This window comes from Aspergillus clavatus, genomic scaffold (genome assembly GCF_000002715.2).
Source record: "Aspergillus clavatus NRRL 1 1099423829806 genomic scaffold, whole genome shotgun sequence".
Taxonomy (NCBI): domain Eukaryota; kingdom Fungi; phylum Ascomycota; class Eurotiomycetes; order Eurotiales; family Aspergillaceae; genus Aspergillus; species Aspergillus clavatus.
In genome coordinates, this window is record NW_001517093.1 from 1,114,358 (window position 1) to 1,130,854 (window position 16,497).

A 16,497-nucleotide genomic window follows, 5' to 3' on the forward strand; every position below is an offset into this window, starting at 1 on the left:
GTGAAATCTAGACTGTGATATTGGACACTGGAAAACACTGGAAACGGATTCTGGATTCTGGATTCTGGACAAGACGGAGGTGAGGTGCTCATATACAGTATGACAAGCCAAGAGGATATCACAAACAAACGCTTCAAAACATCAAGATACAGATACGAACAAAGGCAACATCGTACACGCTCGGAAACACAAATGCACATGGGAGATATCAGAAATCCTCGGGACTCTCGAGATCCTCTAGTTTCTCGCTCAGGAATCTGCCCAGCGCGGCGGCCTTGGACTCAAGCGCCAGCAGGGTAGATGGCGATGCCGAGAGATTCAGGCTTGCCAGGCGCGCGAGATCGCTACTCCGATCGATTGCGTACTGCGTCTCCAGCTCCGCGTCGGCTTGCGTGTGGGCTTCGTTGTCGTTGCGCGAGGTACCGCTCGGCGATGACGTCGCGTTCGCGAGAACCTGGCTGTATGTTCCGTTGGTGGGCGGCCGTGGTCCGTTCGAAAGCGAGTCAGTTGCCGACATTGCTTCGGCATCGATCCTCGCTGCCCCATTCTGGCTGGCTTGGGTGGCGGCCTCGTCGGCGGTATCCAGATTCGACGGACCTACCGCCGCAAGAAGGACTTTGTCCGCAATCCTGGTGACGACAGCGACCGAGTCGTCCAGCTCAAAGACAATAGAGCCCACGTCCCCCAGCGACACCGACTGAGCCGTGACGTATGATGACGGATGACTGGCCGGGTTCACCCCTGTCAGGTTCCCGCTTGAGGCGTTCTTGGCGTAACATGTGTAGGCGGCTCCGTACGTCGCGCTCAGGTTGCGCAGCTGCCGGGAGGAAAGGGACGACGCGTAAGCGAAGATGGCACCATTTGTAGCAAACACACTGCGGGAGCAACATCATCATCAGCACTCTGCAACTGGGGCCGTCCAATCAGTGCACATACAGGATAGAAGTGATTTCCGGAGGCGACAGATTATCCTCAAGCAGATCGCTGAGCGCCTCCGCATCGAGCATCTTGATGTTGGGGAGCCCGGGAATCATGGTGTCACCGTCGCAGTCGTGCTGGTCCGAATCACTACTGGTGGTGAGATCGTCTTCGGAATTCTCGTCGTCAAGGACCCAATTTGAAGGTGGAGACCAGGAGCAATCCTCGGGGAAGAAGAAGCAATTATCTTGGTAGTCTTCGTCCTCGTGATCGTATTCGATGGGTTCGTCGGAGCACTCGAGCAAATTCTGGGCGTATTTAATGTCACTTCGCGCCCAGTAGGGGAGATTTGGGATATCGTAGACTCCGGGAGCTTTCTTATTCGCTTGATGAGACAGAACTGGGAGTTGAAATTCAGCCATTTTGCTTTTGACAGTATTGATGCAGCGCGATGATCAAGTGAGCAGGACAAAAGACTATATATCACAGGCCGATGAATCACACCAGAAATGACTGTCACAAGGCAGCAGTAGCGCCGATGGGATAGACACCAGAAGAAAACAGTGTTCAGTAGCACAACAGATACACAACAAGAGGGGGAAGCAGTCCTTTTTATATCAACAACTCAGAAGAAGAAAAGTCATTGCCTGGGTTGCCCCCATTCCATCTACCGAAACAAACAGCCCCCTGCCCATCGCGGATACGAAGCTCACACGACAAGGCAGCCTCGAACCAGGTCGAGGAACGTGGGTAGTAAAGGTTGTGGGGGGAAGATACAGGGAAGAATGCGACAAGACATGTTTTTTTTTTTTTTTTTTTTTTTTTTACATAGCCGCAGTAAGACGTGAGAAAATGAAAGACAAGGAAGCTTCAAGGGGATAGGAGAATGCCAGCAAGAAAAAGAAAAGAAAGGCGGAACCGGGTGGGCTGAGATGGATGAAGCTCGGATGTCCAGCACAGAGCCTGAGGGGGGAAAGGGAGCAAGCGAACTAGGAGCAAAATCCACGGACCTTGGCAGATTGATCTCTGCAACGACCAGCGTTGGAAGTCGATGGATGATTGATTGATGGAAAGGTGAAGATGCAGGGAGGATATTAGTTGTCAAGATCGCATGGAGTATGGAGACGACGGCGGAGAGGTCGAAGCGCAAGTTGGTTCGAATCATTCATCCATTCATGATTGATTGATTCATGGCGGTTGGAGACGGAGGCGGAGAAAGCGCACCCGCTCTTGATGCCTGATATTTCAGGCAATAAGGCAGTCAGGCAGTCAGGCGGTCAAGTAGCTCCTCTGGAGCTTCAACGATCAACAACGATCACAACGTCTGTCAGTGTCCAGATCTCCGAGTCTGATATAACCTGGATCTGTTGAGAATTTAGTAGACACCCCTGGTATGAGTGATAAGGAGGTACTGTAGTGAAGAGACCAGCAAAACCAGCTGTTTCTCGGCCGATTTCAGAGGCACATCGAGTTCATTGCCCTCTGCTATCGTCGTAGTAGAGAATCACCTTGTCTCTGGTTGCTCAGCATCTTCCATTCAAGATGCATCGATCCCAAATCACCGACTTATTTCCGTGCAAGAAACGTCTCCATTGTTGCTGAACAATACAGTGGATTGACTTGTTGTTGGAGTCTTCCAGAATAGCGTCATACTTAGGCTGACCCCACCTGCACTTATCTCGGCCGTGTAAAAGATCTCAAGTATTCCCTAGGGCCTCTCGTATCCCACGTTTCTGCTCCTCCAGCCTTTTGTGCTTCATGTTCGCCCGTTCCTTTCCCTCTATCTTCCGTAATTCTTCTCTTAGGGCCCTCATCCCACGATATTCGATTCAATCAGGTATGCTCATATCCCCCCGTGCATTGACAAGGGCTTTCTACCCCACCTGCTCATTCATGATCTCATTTGCTAAGCAGCTGCTACAGGAACTACGAGATCACTGGCAACCATGGCGTCGGATCCCTCCAAGTATAAGCTAAACCGTTCGTGCCTCTTCGCTCCTCAATTTGCTATGATAGTCGGGAATCTGGAATACAGTCGAGTCTAACATGGCCCGCAGACACCATGATCCGGGTCAAGGACCCAAAGAGATCGGGTAGGTTGCTCCGACCTTATCCTTACCCATGGCTGCAGGATGGACACTAATATGACTTTGCTTTTCTGCAGTGGAGTTCTACAAATTCCTTGGCTTCAATCAGATCCAGCAGCTTGACTTCCCCGAAAACAAGTTCTCGCTTTACTTCCTCGCCTACAATGGCCCCCATTCTCTGCAAGGTGATCGTCACTGGACGGACCGCAACGCAGTGCTGGAGCTCACCCACAACTACGGCACCGAGAACGACCCCAACTACACCATCAACAATGGCAACGTCGAGCCCCACCGGGGATTCGGCCACATCGCCATCTCCGTCGACAATATCGAGGCGGCCTGCAAGAGACTCGAGGACGCCGGCTATCCATTCCAGAAGAAGCTCACAGAAGGTCGCATGAAGAACATCGCCTTTGCCAAAGACCCCGATGGATACTGGGTCGAGATCATCCCTCTTCGCAACCAGGCCGTCGATACCACGACGACGGATCCTGCCACCTACCGTCTGAACCACACCATGCTGCGGGTCAAGTCCGCCGAGACCAGCCTCAAGTTCTACCAGGAGGTCATGGGCATGTCTCTCATCCACACGATCGAGAACAAGGATGCAGCCTTCAACCTCTACTTCCTCGGATATCCCCTATCCAACCCCCCGGTCAAGGAGAACGCTACCAATCCGCCGACTGATTGGGAAGGGGTGCTCGAGCTCACCTGGAACTATGGCACCGAGAAGCAGGAGGGCAAGGTCTACCACGATGGTAACTCGGAACCTCAAGGCTTCGGTCATATTTGTAAGTTTATTTTGAATCGGATTCTTCGAATCACGTGAAAAGCGCTGACAATAATGCGTGTCTAGGTGTCTCCGTCGATGATCTCAATGCCGCCTGCGATCGGTTTGAGTCTCAGAAAGTGAACTGGAAGAAGCGGTTGACCGACGGACGGATGAAAAATGTGGCTTTCATTCTCGACCCTGATGGATACTGGATCGAGGTGATCCAGAACGAGACGATCAAGCGCACCAGCAACTGGTAGATAGATATTTCTGATTTATCAACATCGCAACGCTGAGGAGCAATGACCATGTCTGTGGGGGTTGTATATAATAAACAAATACATAGTTAATCGTCTGCTGATTAGTCAAACCATTCGCATAATTGCATTGTGACGTGGAGGTCAAGTGACTGCAGTTCATCCATCGGCCACCTGACCCAGCATGCACAAGCATCGACTATCTAGGCTGCGTTTCCTAGTCTCACGCCCATCTCAATCCGGTAAATCAACATGTCTCACAGTCCCGGCTAATCAATGATGCTGATTACTGCAATATGCATCAATCGCGGCGAGTCTCATAGTCTCATAGTCTCATAGCCTCATAGGCTGTGGCTCTCCTCACGCCTGGTGGATCCATCTCTCCCCGCTCCACTGAAAATTGCTGCGATCCTCCAAGGTTCCCCAGAGCCCATGCTTGGCTCAACAGCCCTCTCCATCAAAAAGCAACTTAGACCTTCACCATTCATACCCTGCATCGATATCATCCCGCCAGACCCCTTGACTCGAACATGTCTATTGCCCATCAGGCCACTGTGGAGTGTGGAGGCTGGTTGACTCGGCGTTGAGTTTTGTCCGATCGGGTTCCATCCCCCACGCTATTATTCCGCTGTGACTACGCATTCGACGAATAGAGTGGTTATCATGGTGACCATGCAATCTCAGCCCGAGAAGCCCAAGAAGGCTCCTCGCAAGCATGTCACCACGGCTTGTGTCCCTTGTCGGGAAAGTAAAATTAGAGTATGTAGTGGCGTGCCGCTTCTTGGTCTTTGTTCGTCCTGTACTGACTGACTGTATCAAGTGCGACGGCACGACTCCGCACTGTCACAATTGCGAGAGGAAAGGGAAGGATTGTAGGTATCAGCATGGCGATGATAAACGGAAGTAGGTTCTGACTGGCTCCATATTTTTTTGTCATTGCTGGCTGGTTTGGTGGATGCTTTCTCTCTTTATGTCGTGGTCCTCAGGAGAGAGACATTTTGAGACTGAAATTCCCAATCTGGAGAACATAGAGGCCGAATCCTACGCTTCGCATGACATCGTATCCGACGATAGCTGACATGGGGTGCCAGGGTCTCGCTTCGTGCTGCGACAGAGTTGTTTTCTGCGCGGATCGACCAGCTGTGTCAATTCATCTATGACCATGGGCTGGAACCGCCTCCTATGAAGCCCGAGGATGAATCGGGTATGAATAGGGTGCTGGAAACACTGCAAATTCCCCGTGCAGCAGTAACGAGGAAAGAAATTCCGCCGGCGGAGAAGCAGGCAACCGTGCAGTCCCATCCAGTCATTCAGCCGTCCTCTGACCGCAACTCGCCTGATCATCCTTCCCCTAATGGGCAGGTAGGCGTGCCAGGGACTGCTCCCGAAGCTATTCCATCGACAGAGAACCTGGTTTCAAGTCCACCGCACATCTCCTTGGCTGAAAGAACCCCGGACCCGGTAAACTTCTTTGCGGTCAACCCAGCTTCAGCAAATCAGTATCCTTCCACTCACTGGGGATTCACTCTGCCGACCGCTGAGAGTCTAGGAACGATTTATGCCAATCTAAGCGGCGCGCCCAATTTCCGAACCGAAGGCAGCATCAGCAGTCCGGACAGCCTGCCGTTGACTCAGGACTTGGCCCAGCAGCCGGGAGCACTTCTGGGTCAGCCGCAGAACGACACTGAAGACGGCTCGGATAGTGGGGAGGAGGACGAAGCAGAGAACGATGTTATAGAACAACTGTCGCATCGAATTGGGACCTTGAAAATTGCCGGAGATGGCCACCTTCGGTTTTATGGAGCTACCTCGAATCTCAACCTGGTAGATGTTTCGGCTACGCAGCAGCGCCAGCGTCCCGACGCACGAACGGTGCGACACGATGGACAGGACATCTTGAACCACCTGCGGGTGGGACAGCCAGTCGATCAGGCTCTGGAGGACCATCTCGTGGAGCTCTACTTCACCTGGCAGAATCCTAGTACTTATGTCGTTGACAAAGAGATGTTCATCACCGCTCGGTCAAGATGGAGGAATGATCTAGATGACACACCATTCTATTCCGAGGTCTTGACAAATGCAATGTATGTCTTCCACCATCTGCACGGTGCTTCTGTATTGACAAATATAGGTGTGCCGTTGGCAGTGCGTTTGAAGCGCGATACCACCCTACTTTCATCACCTTCCCCAAGTCGCTGTCTGAATTCTTTGCGGATAGAGCCAAGGCTCTGTTGGAAATTGAACTGGACTCGCCTTGTGTCGCTACCGTGCAGGCACTGGTCATCCTGAGCTGCCATGAAGGGGCTTCAAACCGGGATGCACGAGGTTGGCTGTACAGTGGTACGTTTGAGACCAAGGCACTTTGAAAGTTACTCTAACTTGACTCAGGAATGTCAATGCGACTCGCATTTGACCTTGGGCTACACCTCGACATGACGCCATATGTCGACAAAGGCGACATCAGCGCTTTCGAAGCCGATGTACGTCGCATAGCATTCTGGGGTAGCTACACCGCGGACCAGTAAGTCAATTCGCGCTGCTTGGTGACCCGCCCCTAACAAATTGTTCTATAGTTTTTGGGGATTTTATCTCGGACGACCTTTCCGTACCAATGCCGGAGATATAACGGTTCCCAAACCTGCTTCTAATTTGGGCGCAGAGAAGGAGAGCATCTGGTATCCGTATGGATCGCAGGCAAGTTCGGCAGCGCTGCAGAACGGTTTGAGAAATCCGAATGAGTTGATCAGCCGGCAATTCGCCGTGCTATGGGAGATCATACTACCCATTGGCCATATTTTGTAGGCTTCATCTCAAAGCTGCTTGTACTGTTAATCCCGCTAATCCATCTAAGGTATGGCTGCTCCGATATATCTCGACATGATCTTCAGCGCTTGTGCTATAATGTGACAGAGGATCTTTTTGCATGGAAAGAGAGCCTGCCCTCGAATCTCGAGATTGATCTGGGGGATGACACGACTCCACGTTTACCCCATCTCATGATGCTACAGTATGTCAATCATTTCCTAGCGCGGATGAGGATATAAAACTGATTTTACATAGTATGCAATATCACCAGATCGTCATCTTCACTCACAGACCATGGGTATCTAAGAACTATATTCAACCACGCAGTCCGCGCCAGGGACCTGGATATCACCACGCACGACGGATGTGCGTTGAGTCATCGATAGCCATTGCAAGGATCCTCCAAATTTACGAAAAACACTATACCTTCCGCCGAATGAACAACCAGGTCGTGGCCATCATCTTCAGCGCGGCTCTCATGCTTCTTTACGTGACCATTTCCAACACATTTTCGTCCAGCAAGTATGGCGCCGATAACGCTACTAACAACGCGGAGATGGTGGCATACCTGAATCTGTGCTTCCGCGCACTAGACGAGCTAGGCCAGTCTTTTGAAAATGCTAAACGAACGCGCGACTTTCTTGTTAGCCTGCAACGCCGATGGCAAGCCCACCTGCGTCGATCCGGCTCGGCAAAGAAGCGTCAGGTCAGCAAACTGCTCTCCTCGCAGCAGTCCAGCGGTCCGACGGTCGAGTCAGACTCATCAAGAAAGAAGTCACGCGTCAACGCGCCACGAAACCATCCAACCTATCCGTTCTCTCTATCTTCGACCTCATCCGCCACAACAGGCATTACGCCCAACCACGGCCGTTCACATACACAGTCGCAACAAGCCGTCCCTCGATCAATGCCTGAGTCACAGGGATTCGGTGCGTGCCAACCAGGCGATTTGGACTGGATCCGCGATTCGGATTTTCAGCTGCTTGCCGAGAATCTTGGGGATGGCAGACTGGCCCAGCTAGGGACAGGGAATCAGTACACAGAGGAGAACATATTACCGACTCTTTCTGACATCGAACCATGGTGGGACTCGACTAACGGGAACACATTTGGGGGGTCTTCATGATAACACATAGCTACAAATATAATTCAATCATACATACATTTTCCATATATTGTTGATGATAGCTGAACAGCTCTACGGGCAAACTCCATCTCAATACTCATTAATTTTTTTTGGCTTATAAATAACTACAATTTGCAATAGATATCAACAGCTCGTATAGCTCAGTTGGTAGAGCGCGTGACTAGTAATCACGAGGTCCGCGGTTCAAATCCGCGTGTGAGCATATCTTTTTCTTTTTTTTCCCCCGCCTCCCACCACCTCTATATTTATCTTGCGATTGATTATCTTGCCCATTTCTCGTACGGTCTCCATCCATACCATAGTTGTTCCCGTGGAAGATAGATGCTAGCCACAAGCGCCGTATCAGATCAGCATCATGACCAGTTCCTTCTACTCTGTAGAAAGAATATAGGGCTATGGGGTTTTCCAACCGTATTCCGTATATTTTGAGTCTGTTGTATGGCCATCGGAGCTTAAATGGATTACATATATATATAATATATAGCATGGTCATATATGTCAGAGCATGGCTCTGATCCCCTAGGCAGAAGCAAACCTGTTCTAGCTACGCCGGCTAGCTTTATGCGACTGTGGACTAATCCTATGATTAAATCGCTAGGAGAAGTTGATATAGACGAAGCAAATGTATCAGTACTTGGGCACACCACTCCTATGGACCGTCTAGACATGCCTTCTTCGAGTCCGATGAAGGGGGAGTAGTAGATTCCATAACGGCCTGGCCTGCTTTTCCTCCGGACAATTTTTCAGGTCCCAAATCTCTGGATTGAGATGGTTGGTCTATAGATAGGTAGTACAAGTGATGGGGGCGGACAACACTGACCTCATTTGTTTCCCGAGCACGGTGTAACGATTCCCAGTCCGAAAGACTAGAACCAGAAGAGGGCTACCTTTGCAGCAAGATGGGGAAGATTGAACTGAAATGACAAGGTATATTCAAATCGATGCCCAGCACAACCCTTCCCACAACGTCATTGTCCAATGCTTCGGTAGGACGATCATGGGTCTCAGGGACCGATTAATTGCATAATTTCACCCCGGGCCGAGCCTCAAATGGTACAACATGGTGGTCGGTGCTCTCCACGGACTCAACTACCCCGTAGCTCCCCGACGGAAGGCAAAATCCAAGCAGTCATTGCAATGCCAACTGGGACTTTGGAGGCTGGGACAACGTCAGGGGTGCATTGGGACCCGGGAGGAAAGCGAGCCGTCGCTGGCTGGACTCATGCTAACACCCGCAGGACGGAGATCGGGTTTCTAGGATTGCAATAAGCACTGGACATGGGCTACGTGTATGACGAGAATCAACCCGACCTTCGCGACACGATGAATCGTGACGCTGCGGTATAAATGAAGGCAAGTCTTCTGCCTCAATCCAAGGCTCCATCACCTCGACTACCTGCCAACTCCTCCTTGTAACATCTTCAAAGCCCAAGTACTTTCTAGTCATTATTCTCACCATGAGGCCCGTTACTGTTACCTTCATTCTCGGCCTGTGCGATGTACTCCTCGCTATCCCCGTCCAAGACCGCCTGACAGACAAACGCCAGGGCACCGGAGGCAGCTCTGACCTGAGCGGTCTCCTAGGCTCCGGTTCCTCGGGCGCTGGCTCATCTGGCGCCCTGTCAGGAGCTGGTGGTTCCAGCCCTGGCAATAACCAGGGTAATCAGGGTGTACCCACCGGCGGCGGCGTCTCGTCGGGCCAGGGTGAGTCCTCGGGCAACACCGACCTCTTGGGCTCCTTGCTCTCAGGCCTGATTCCGGGGACGGGCGGTTCAAGCTCCGGCTCCGGCTCCAGCACACTTGGTGGGCTCGGGGGCTCGAGTTCGTCCCAGGGTGGAGTGTCCGGCTCCCAATCAGAACAGTCGGGACAGTCGGGACAGTCAGGGCTTGGAGGTTGGGGCTCGTCTAACCAAGGTGCCACGACTGGCTCCCAGGCTGGACAAGTTGGAGGACCAGGTGCGGGTTCTTCCGGCAACGGCCAGAACGGCCAGTACGATGGGGTTGACGATTGTGATGATGACGATGAAGACGAGCACAAGGATGGCCACAAAGACGACCATAAGGATGGCTTCAAGGATGAGTACAAGGACGGGTTCAAGGATGACCATAACAGTGGCTTCAAGGATGATCACAAGGATGGCTTCAAGGATGAGCACAATGGCGGCTTCAATGGCGGCCTCAAGGATGAGCACAAGGATGGGTTCAATGGTGGCTTCAAGGATGAGCACAAGGATGGGTTCAAAGATGAGCACAAGGATGGGTTCAAGGATGACCATAACAGTGGCTTCAAGGATGATCACAAGGATGGGTTCAAGGATGACCACAAGGATGGGTTCAAGGATGACCACAAGGATGGGTTCAAGGATGACCACAAGGATGGGTTCAAGGATGACCACAAGGATGGGTTCAATGGTGGCTTCAAGGATGGGTTCAAGGATGACCACAAGGATGGGTTCAAGGATGACCACAAAGACGACCACAAATTCGATGGCAAATATTAGGGATGAACTCTGGGCAGAAGTTCATGTTGGATCAGCTCATGGCGACGATTTGATAAGATCCCAGGATTTAATCCTGCTTCATCACATCCGGTAGCTTGGACATTGAGAGAGTTGTTCATGCGTATTAGACGACCTTTCGGGAGCAAATCTGGCTTAGTTTAGTACTCAATCCTGTTCCTATAATCATTTTTGACTCTTTCAGCCAAGCTCCTTGGGTACGCTGGGAGACTTCTTAACTAGTAATGATGATGGTCAGTCTTCAGCATAGATATCCACATTAACTCATAGCTCGAGATTTCTGCGTGATATTGGTGGACTTTAGAAACAGACAGGAATAGCAAAGCCATCTACATAGATAATGGACTTATGGCTGCAGTGATGGATCGAGATGGCATCCATGAAGTCACTGAGAGGCCGATTATGTCATCTGTGATTGGCACATCCTGGATTCTCCCCGCGCTACAGCGAATTTCCTTTGTGGCTTCTAAGCAGTCAGCACAAAGAGTCACAAACAGTGTTGGGCTCACTGGTTCATCAATAAAAAGGAGTCGAGTCCCTGATATTCCGAGTAATGAAACAGAGACCTCAGATCAACTCCAGACTTAGAACTAGTGACTTCAAATATGGGTGACAAGGCCGAAGGGTTGTTACAGGTGAGTCCCGCATAAACCTCCAGCACTAAGTGCAATAGTCATTGCTGGGATTTGCACAGTTCAGAGAGGCTGATCGATGACTCCCTACTTTCCACGAATTCAAGCATCTGGAAAAAGACTACTGCCCCCCTCTAGATTCAGCGCTTTTTACGGCTATCGTATGCGACTATGATCTCGAAGATTCCGCTCAGCTTCAGCAGCTCCGCGACACCCTGGATGCGCTGAAGCTCTCGGCATGGGAGCAGGAAGATTTACCGTTCGATCCGTCTGGGACTAGTGGGCTGAGTCCCGTCACCAACGGCGCCGATGCGGATGGGATCCTATCCGAGCGCAGCGGATCGCAAAACGGCACTGCGCGATCGCGCGAAACAGATCTCACAAGTCTGGCTTCTGAACTCTCGTCCGTTGGGCTAGACGACAAGGGCGCGAGAAACCAGGGCAGAGGGAGCAGTCTGAGATATACTATCCGCGCCGATGGTTCGATTTCGCTCTCCGGCGCATCGGAGGAGGATAAAATCGGCTATCTTTCGGAGATGTTCCCATCCGTGGATCGCTTTACCATCCAACATACGCTGCGGAAGTCGGATGGGGATGTTGATCGCGCCATGGATGTGCTCTTGAATGTCGCATTCTTCGACGAGCAGCCGACAATTGAAGACGGGACCAAGGTCGCCATTCCTAAGGGTGTTGATGGCTTTGGAGAGAGTTCATATGAGGATCCTGGACGGAAGAAAAACCGCAAGCGCAAGGGGAAAAATAAAAACGGCTCGGCCGGACTCTCCTCTGTCCTGCCTAATAATCCATCGGGTTGCAATGAAAACTCCACCACCAATAAATGGGATGCCGGGCAGAAAGACATGGATTTCATTTACTCGCGAACTTTTCCTGTCCTAAAGAAGGAGACTGTGGCTTCATCCTACCATGCGAATGGGGCATCGCTGCCTGTCACAATTCGTTCCCTTGCTACAGAACATGCGCCCAAGGAGGAGTATATCCATACGAACCCTGTCATGATTGCGCAAGTCGCAGAATTGACGCAGGAATTTCCCTCCATCGAGCCAACCTTACTGGGGGGCTTGCTCTCGATCACACGGAACTCTACATCTGCTGCCGGCGAACTGGCTGTTGCTATGCTCACCCGCCCGGCGGCTCACTCCGTGTCTGAATTGATCAAGATCACTACCGCGCCCCCTGTCTTAGACTTCGAGGACGACGAGCCCAAGCAGCCTAGTGCTGGGCTGCGGGGGACCCGTGACTATGGGGCTGCGCAGACCATCGCTGGTACTCATTTCGTTAGCAGTGCAGAAGCGTTTAACAAAGCCACCGCTGCATATCGTCGTGGTAAGTCAGACAGGTTGATGGGCGGAGCAGCTGCTTATTACTCTGCTGTGGGCCGGGATCATCTCGAACGGGCAAAGCGGGAGGCAGCAGCTGCGGCAGAGGCTTTTGTTGATTCGCAGTCGACGTCCAATGCACTGGATCTACACGGGGTCTCGGTACAGGATGCCGTCCGGATCGCCAGTGCCCGTGTCTCCCAATGGTGGGATTCCCTCGGCGATGCGAAGTACATCCGTGGTGGAGAAGCTGCACGATCGGGCTTTCGGATCATCACCGGAGTCGGACGGCATAGTCACGATGGCACCTCTCGTCTGGGCCCAGCTGTTGGCAAGATGCTGGCTCGAGAGGGATGGAAAGTGGAAGTCGAGGAGGGTGTTCTGAGGGTGACCGGTGTTGTGCGACGTCGTTGAAATCTTCCGCCATATTTGATATATTGATGTTTGAGATACCTATTGAGCTACTTGCATCTTTTCAGTGTTATCCTACACGACGATATGTATATATTCTATGCGCATGATGATGATGACTTGCTCCGCATGATGACGTAAATCCGAGAGGCGAATCGGAGATCCGACGATGCTTTGAATCCAGACTCCATATCGGTATGGCGTCTTTTTTGCAGTCATGTATGGCTGATAATCTTCTGGCTTCTTATCCATTCTGGTCTCTCTCACTGGATCGTTCATCACTAATAATACGAAGCCCCTCAGTCTAAAATCTCATCCCCAATGCGCTTCCAGTATCTCATCCGTGGTCTCCGCATATTCACCACCACGAGAACCACCGCCACCCTCCCACAATCCTTCAGCCGGATCCCATTTCCTATATCTAGAACGACAGCGCTCAAAGCTGCCCCTGCAATCCCCTTCCTAGGCTCCCTCTTCGGCTCAACCGCCAAAGCCGAAAACTCCAACATGTCCTACCCCGACCAGCGCAGCGAGGAGGAATGGCGCGCAGTCTTATCCCCTGGTACGTTTCCCCACCTCCCAACCGCTCCAAGCAACAATCTAACCACTCCGTCGTCATGAAGAGCAATTCCGCATTCTCCGCGAAAAGGGCACAGAGCGGCCTTACTCCGGGGAATATGACGGCCAGTACCCGTCCCAGGGCGTCTACACCTGCGCCGGCTGCAACGCGCCGCTGTACAAGGCCTCGCATAAATTCAAGTCCGGCTGCGGGTGGCCGGCGTACTTTGATTCAATCCCCGGCGCGGTGACGAGACATACCGATTCGTCGTTTGGAATGGAGCGCACGGAGATTGTGTGCAGTAACTGTGGGGGCCATCTGGGGCATGTCTTCAAGGGTGAGGGGTATCCTACGCCGACGGATGAGAGGCATTGTGTGAATAGTGTTAGTTTGAAGTTTACGGAAGACGAGGATAAAGCCAAGTCGAAGGCTTGAGAGGAGAAATTGATGAGATTTGATGTTAGAGATGATGTAGCTGCGAAGAGCGGGTGCCTATTGATTGTTTTTGTCTGGGAGAAAATGTTGAGATACACATATAGTACCATGACTACAAACGATCTTTTTGAGATTGTCAGCCAGACAAGTCCTCCCATCGGACTATGTTATCCTCCTCTTTTGTCATCTCTAGATATTCGCTCTCGACAAAAGCCATTCCTGCAAGATCTGCCTTCTCTCAAAACTGCATCTCCGGCATGTGCAGCCCTCCGCATCGGGCATCACACAGTTGGCAGCCTCAGGCCGGCACCCGCAAGCCGCCACTTGGTGCTTGCCGTTCATTGAATTTCCCCAGCATCATCCATCCATCCACCCTGTTCTCTCCCCGAGTCATCGAGACCCCCTGTCTACTATGTTTCGACGCGCGACCCCGTCTCAGGCTGCTCAGAACCAGCAGGTCATCAAGAGCCTGCTGAAAATTGAATGCAACAAGATCTGTGCCGATTGCAAGCGCAACAAGCGTGAGTCCCTTGCCCGCCCCCCCGGGATTTACCCCCATGTTGTCAGTCGTATCTGCCATTCAACCTCCAACTGTCAATTCGTGCACGCTGTGGCTGTCCCCGACTCGGGCCTGTCGAGTTTATGCCTACTGACGGTTGTTTTTGTTAGATCCGCGATGGGCTTCTTGGAACCTCGGAATCTTCATATGCATCCGTTGCTCGGGTATCCATCGGGGCATGGGCACCCATATCAGCCGGGTGAAATCTGTGGACCTCGACTCGTGGACCGATGAACAATTGCAGAGTGTGGTGAGATGGGGTAACGCGAGAGCAAATAAGTTGGTTCACCCGTGCCATCAATGCTCGCGAAAGGGGGTGTGCTGACACGCCGTGTAGATACTGGGAGGCCAAACTCGCTCCTGGTCATGTCCCCTCGGAAGCGTGAGTTGTGTCTGCGATATCTAGTCGAAGATAATGCTGACGTGAATGGATGGCTAGGAAAATCGAGAACTTCATTCGCACCAAATATGAATCCAAGCGGTGGGTCATGGACGGACCGATGCCCGACCCGGCGACTCTGGACGATGGCGACGATAATGTGGTAAGGTGCCCCCCACGGGTGTTGTTGGTTAGAAAGCGGAGATTGATGATATTCCCAGCCTCTTGCCGTCGTCAAAGAAAAGGCCAAAATCGAGCGTTCCGCGTCCCAGCGAGTAGCGACTGCTAGTCAACCCCCCGTCACACACCGCCAACAGGCCTCCATCGACTTCTTCAGCGACGACGATCCCATTGCACCGCCTGTTCGCCCTAGTACTACAGAACCTACCCGGGTGTCCGCACCTAAACAGTTGCAGCAGTCACAGCCTGCCGCGAAAGCCGCTCGCCCCGGCGACTCGTTGCTCGGACTCGACTTCTTTGGAAGCACCCAGGCCGCCCCTGCGAGTCGTCCCGCCAGCACTGTGTCTACACCTGGTTCGACGGGGATGTCTCGACCCGATTTGAAGCAGTCCATCCTATCACTATACTCAAAGCCTCAGCCCCCTGTGCAACATGAACGCCAGCCCTCGTTTGGCGACCTGACGTCCCCTCCCCCGCAATCGGCATCGTCATCCAGCATGGGCGGTTTGACCGATGCCTTCAGCGGACTCAGCTTCCCATCGACCACTTCCCCACCTCCTCCCAAGCCAGCCGATAAACCCTCGCCCTTTGCCAACCTGACGAGCTTCACCAGCACCAAGTCCACCCCGGCAGCTCCCAAGATCTCCTCGCCCACCGCGTCCGCCAGTAGTGGTCTCGGCGGTGGCCTGTTCGATAGCCTGACATCCCCGACCCTCCCCCCAGCAAAGTCCCATTCCCAGCCCCGCACCACGTCTATCTCATCTAACGGCCACGGTCTTGGGTTCTCCGGCTTCGAGTCCGGCCCGCCCCCATCCAAGCCGACTCCAGGGCAGTCATCCTTCTCCGACGACCTCTTCGGCTTCTCCTCGCCCCCGACCTCGACATCTCCCGCTCCCGCTCCACCACGCATGACAAAATCTCCGCAACAGGAGCTCAAGTCCGCTTTTAACCTGAGCGGCCCTGCCCCTACTCCAGCGCGGGCCCCGGCTCCTCCCGCCCCGAAACCAGTCACATCTACTGCATCGACCGCGTCCGTTACAAGCATGATCCCCAACCTCGACCCCTGGGGAGGTAACGCCTGGAACACCCCAGAGCCTGCCCCTGCTCCCGCTCCTGCCGCGCCCTCAAGCGCATCCATGATGAAGGTCCCCGACACGCTGACGGCTAATGACATCGGTGCCGGCTGGGGCGCCCCCGCCTCATCTGCCGCAAGCGCGAAACCGGCGCCCACTGTCGCGGCCGATGAGGATTTCGGCGGCTGGGCCAGCGCGGCCCCTGTCCCCCCGGCTTCGATCACGACTACCTCGAAACCTCCCTCTAAACCGGCTGGCGGGTTTGGCGGTGCTGATGATCTCTTTTCTAATGTTTGGGAGTGATTTTAAATTATTCGCTCCCATTTTTCCCACTCCTGTGTTGGTTTTCATTCAATTGCATATAATGTTTCAGGTGTCGTTTAGAATTAGGCGCCAGCTTCAATGTGAATCTTCATGACTTCGTTCA

The 16,497-nt window shown here is 52.6% G+C and overlaps 7 protein-coding genes and 1 non-coding gene across 8 annotated transcripts, besides 5 other annotated features; 7 read left to right on the forward strand and 1 right to left on the reverse strand.

Annotated features, from left to right (window-relative positions):
• Positions 1-208: 208 nt before the first annotated feature.
• ACLA_082850 (uncharacterized protein) lies at positions 209-1,340 on the reverse strand (the record flags this gene model as incomplete). The annotated part of the gene is made up of 2 exons (XM_001268019.1): positions 209-875; positions 937-1,340. 2 exons carry the CDS (start codon positions 1,338-1,340, stop codon positions 209-211), a joined length of 1,071 nt encoding a protein of 356 aa, XP_001268020.1.
• Positions 1,341-1,718: 378 nt separating this feature from the next.
• Positions 1,719-1,743: a microsatellite.
• Positions 1,719-1,744: a microsatellite.
• Positions 1,745-2,864: 1,120 nt separating this feature from the next.
• ACLA_082860 (lactoylglutathione lyase GLO1) lies at positions 2,865-4,037 on the forward strand (the record flags this gene model as incomplete). Its single annotated transcript, XM_001268020.1, has 4 exons — positions 2,865-2,898; positions 2,976-3,011; positions 3,083-3,796; positions 3,862-4,037. 4 exons carry the CDS (start codon positions 2,865-2,867, stop codon positions 4,035-4,037), a joined length of 960 nt encoding a protein of 319 aa, XP_001268021.1.
• Positions 4,038-4,347: 310 nt separating this feature from the next.
• Positions 4,348-4,380: a microsatellite.
• Positions 4,381-4,697: 317 nt separating this feature from the next.
• ACLA_082870 (transcription factor domain-containing protein) lies at positions 4,698-7,965 on the forward strand (the record flags this gene model as incomplete). Its single annotated transcript, XM_001268021.1, has 8 exons — positions 4,698-4,793; positions 4,855-4,937; positions 5,126-6,118; positions 6,166-6,374; positions 6,423-6,555; positions 6,608-6,832; positions 6,886-7,041; positions 7,095-7,965. 8 exons carry the CDS (start codon positions 4,698-4,700, stop codon positions 7,963-7,965), a joined length of 2,766 nt encoding a protein of 921 aa, XP_001268022.1.
• A 150-nt stretch (positions 7,966-8,115) lies between these two features.
• ACLA_082880 lies at positions 8,116-8,188 on the forward strand. Its single transcript has one exon. It is a non-coding gene; the product is annotated as a tRNA-Thr (tRNA).
• Positions 8,189-9,443: 1,255 nt separating this feature from the next.
• Positions 9,444-10,487, forward strand: ACLA_082890 (uncharacterized protein; the record flags this gene model as incomplete). The annotated part of the gene is made up of 1 exon (XM_001268022.1): positions 9,444-10,487. One exon carries the CDS (start codon positions 9,444-9,446, stop codon positions 10,485-10,487), a length of 1,044 nt encoding a protein of 347 aa, XP_001268023.1.
• Positions 10,020-10,126: a microsatellite.
• Positions 10,041-10,455: a microsatellite.
• Positions 10,488-11,110: 623 nt separating the features above from the next.
• Positions 11,111-12,888, forward strand: ACLA_082900 (Smr domain protein; the record flags this gene model as incomplete). The annotated part of the gene is made up of 2 exons (XM_001268023.1): positions 11,111-11,140; positions 11,245-12,888. 2 exons carry the CDS (start codon positions 11,111-11,113, stop codon positions 12,886-12,888), a joined length of 1,674 nt encoding a protein of 557 aa, XP_001268024.1.
• A 318-nt stretch (positions 12,889-13,206) lies between these two features.
• On the forward strand, positions 13,207-13,879 carry ACLA_082910 (peptide-methionine (R)-S-oxide reductase; the record flags this gene model as incomplete). Its single annotated transcript, XM_001268024.1, has 2 exons — positions 13,207-13,447; positions 13,509-13,879. 2 exons carry the CDS (start codon positions 13,207-13,209, stop codon positions 13,877-13,879), a joined length of 612 nt encoding a protein of 203 aa, XP_001268025.1.
• Positions 13,880-14,291: 412 nt separating this feature from the next.
• On the forward strand, positions 14,292-16,373 carry ACLA_082920 (stromal membrane-associated protein; the record flags this gene model as incomplete). The annotated part of the gene is made up of 5 exons (XM_001268025.1): positions 14,292-14,400; positions 14,549-14,717; positions 14,776-14,820; positions 14,878-14,980; positions 15,039-16,373. 5 exons carry the CDS (start codon positions 14,292-14,294, stop codon positions 16,371-16,373), a joined length of 1,761 nt encoding a protein of 586 aa, XP_001268026.1.
• Between the last annotated feature and the right edge of the window lie 124 nt (positions 16,374-16,497).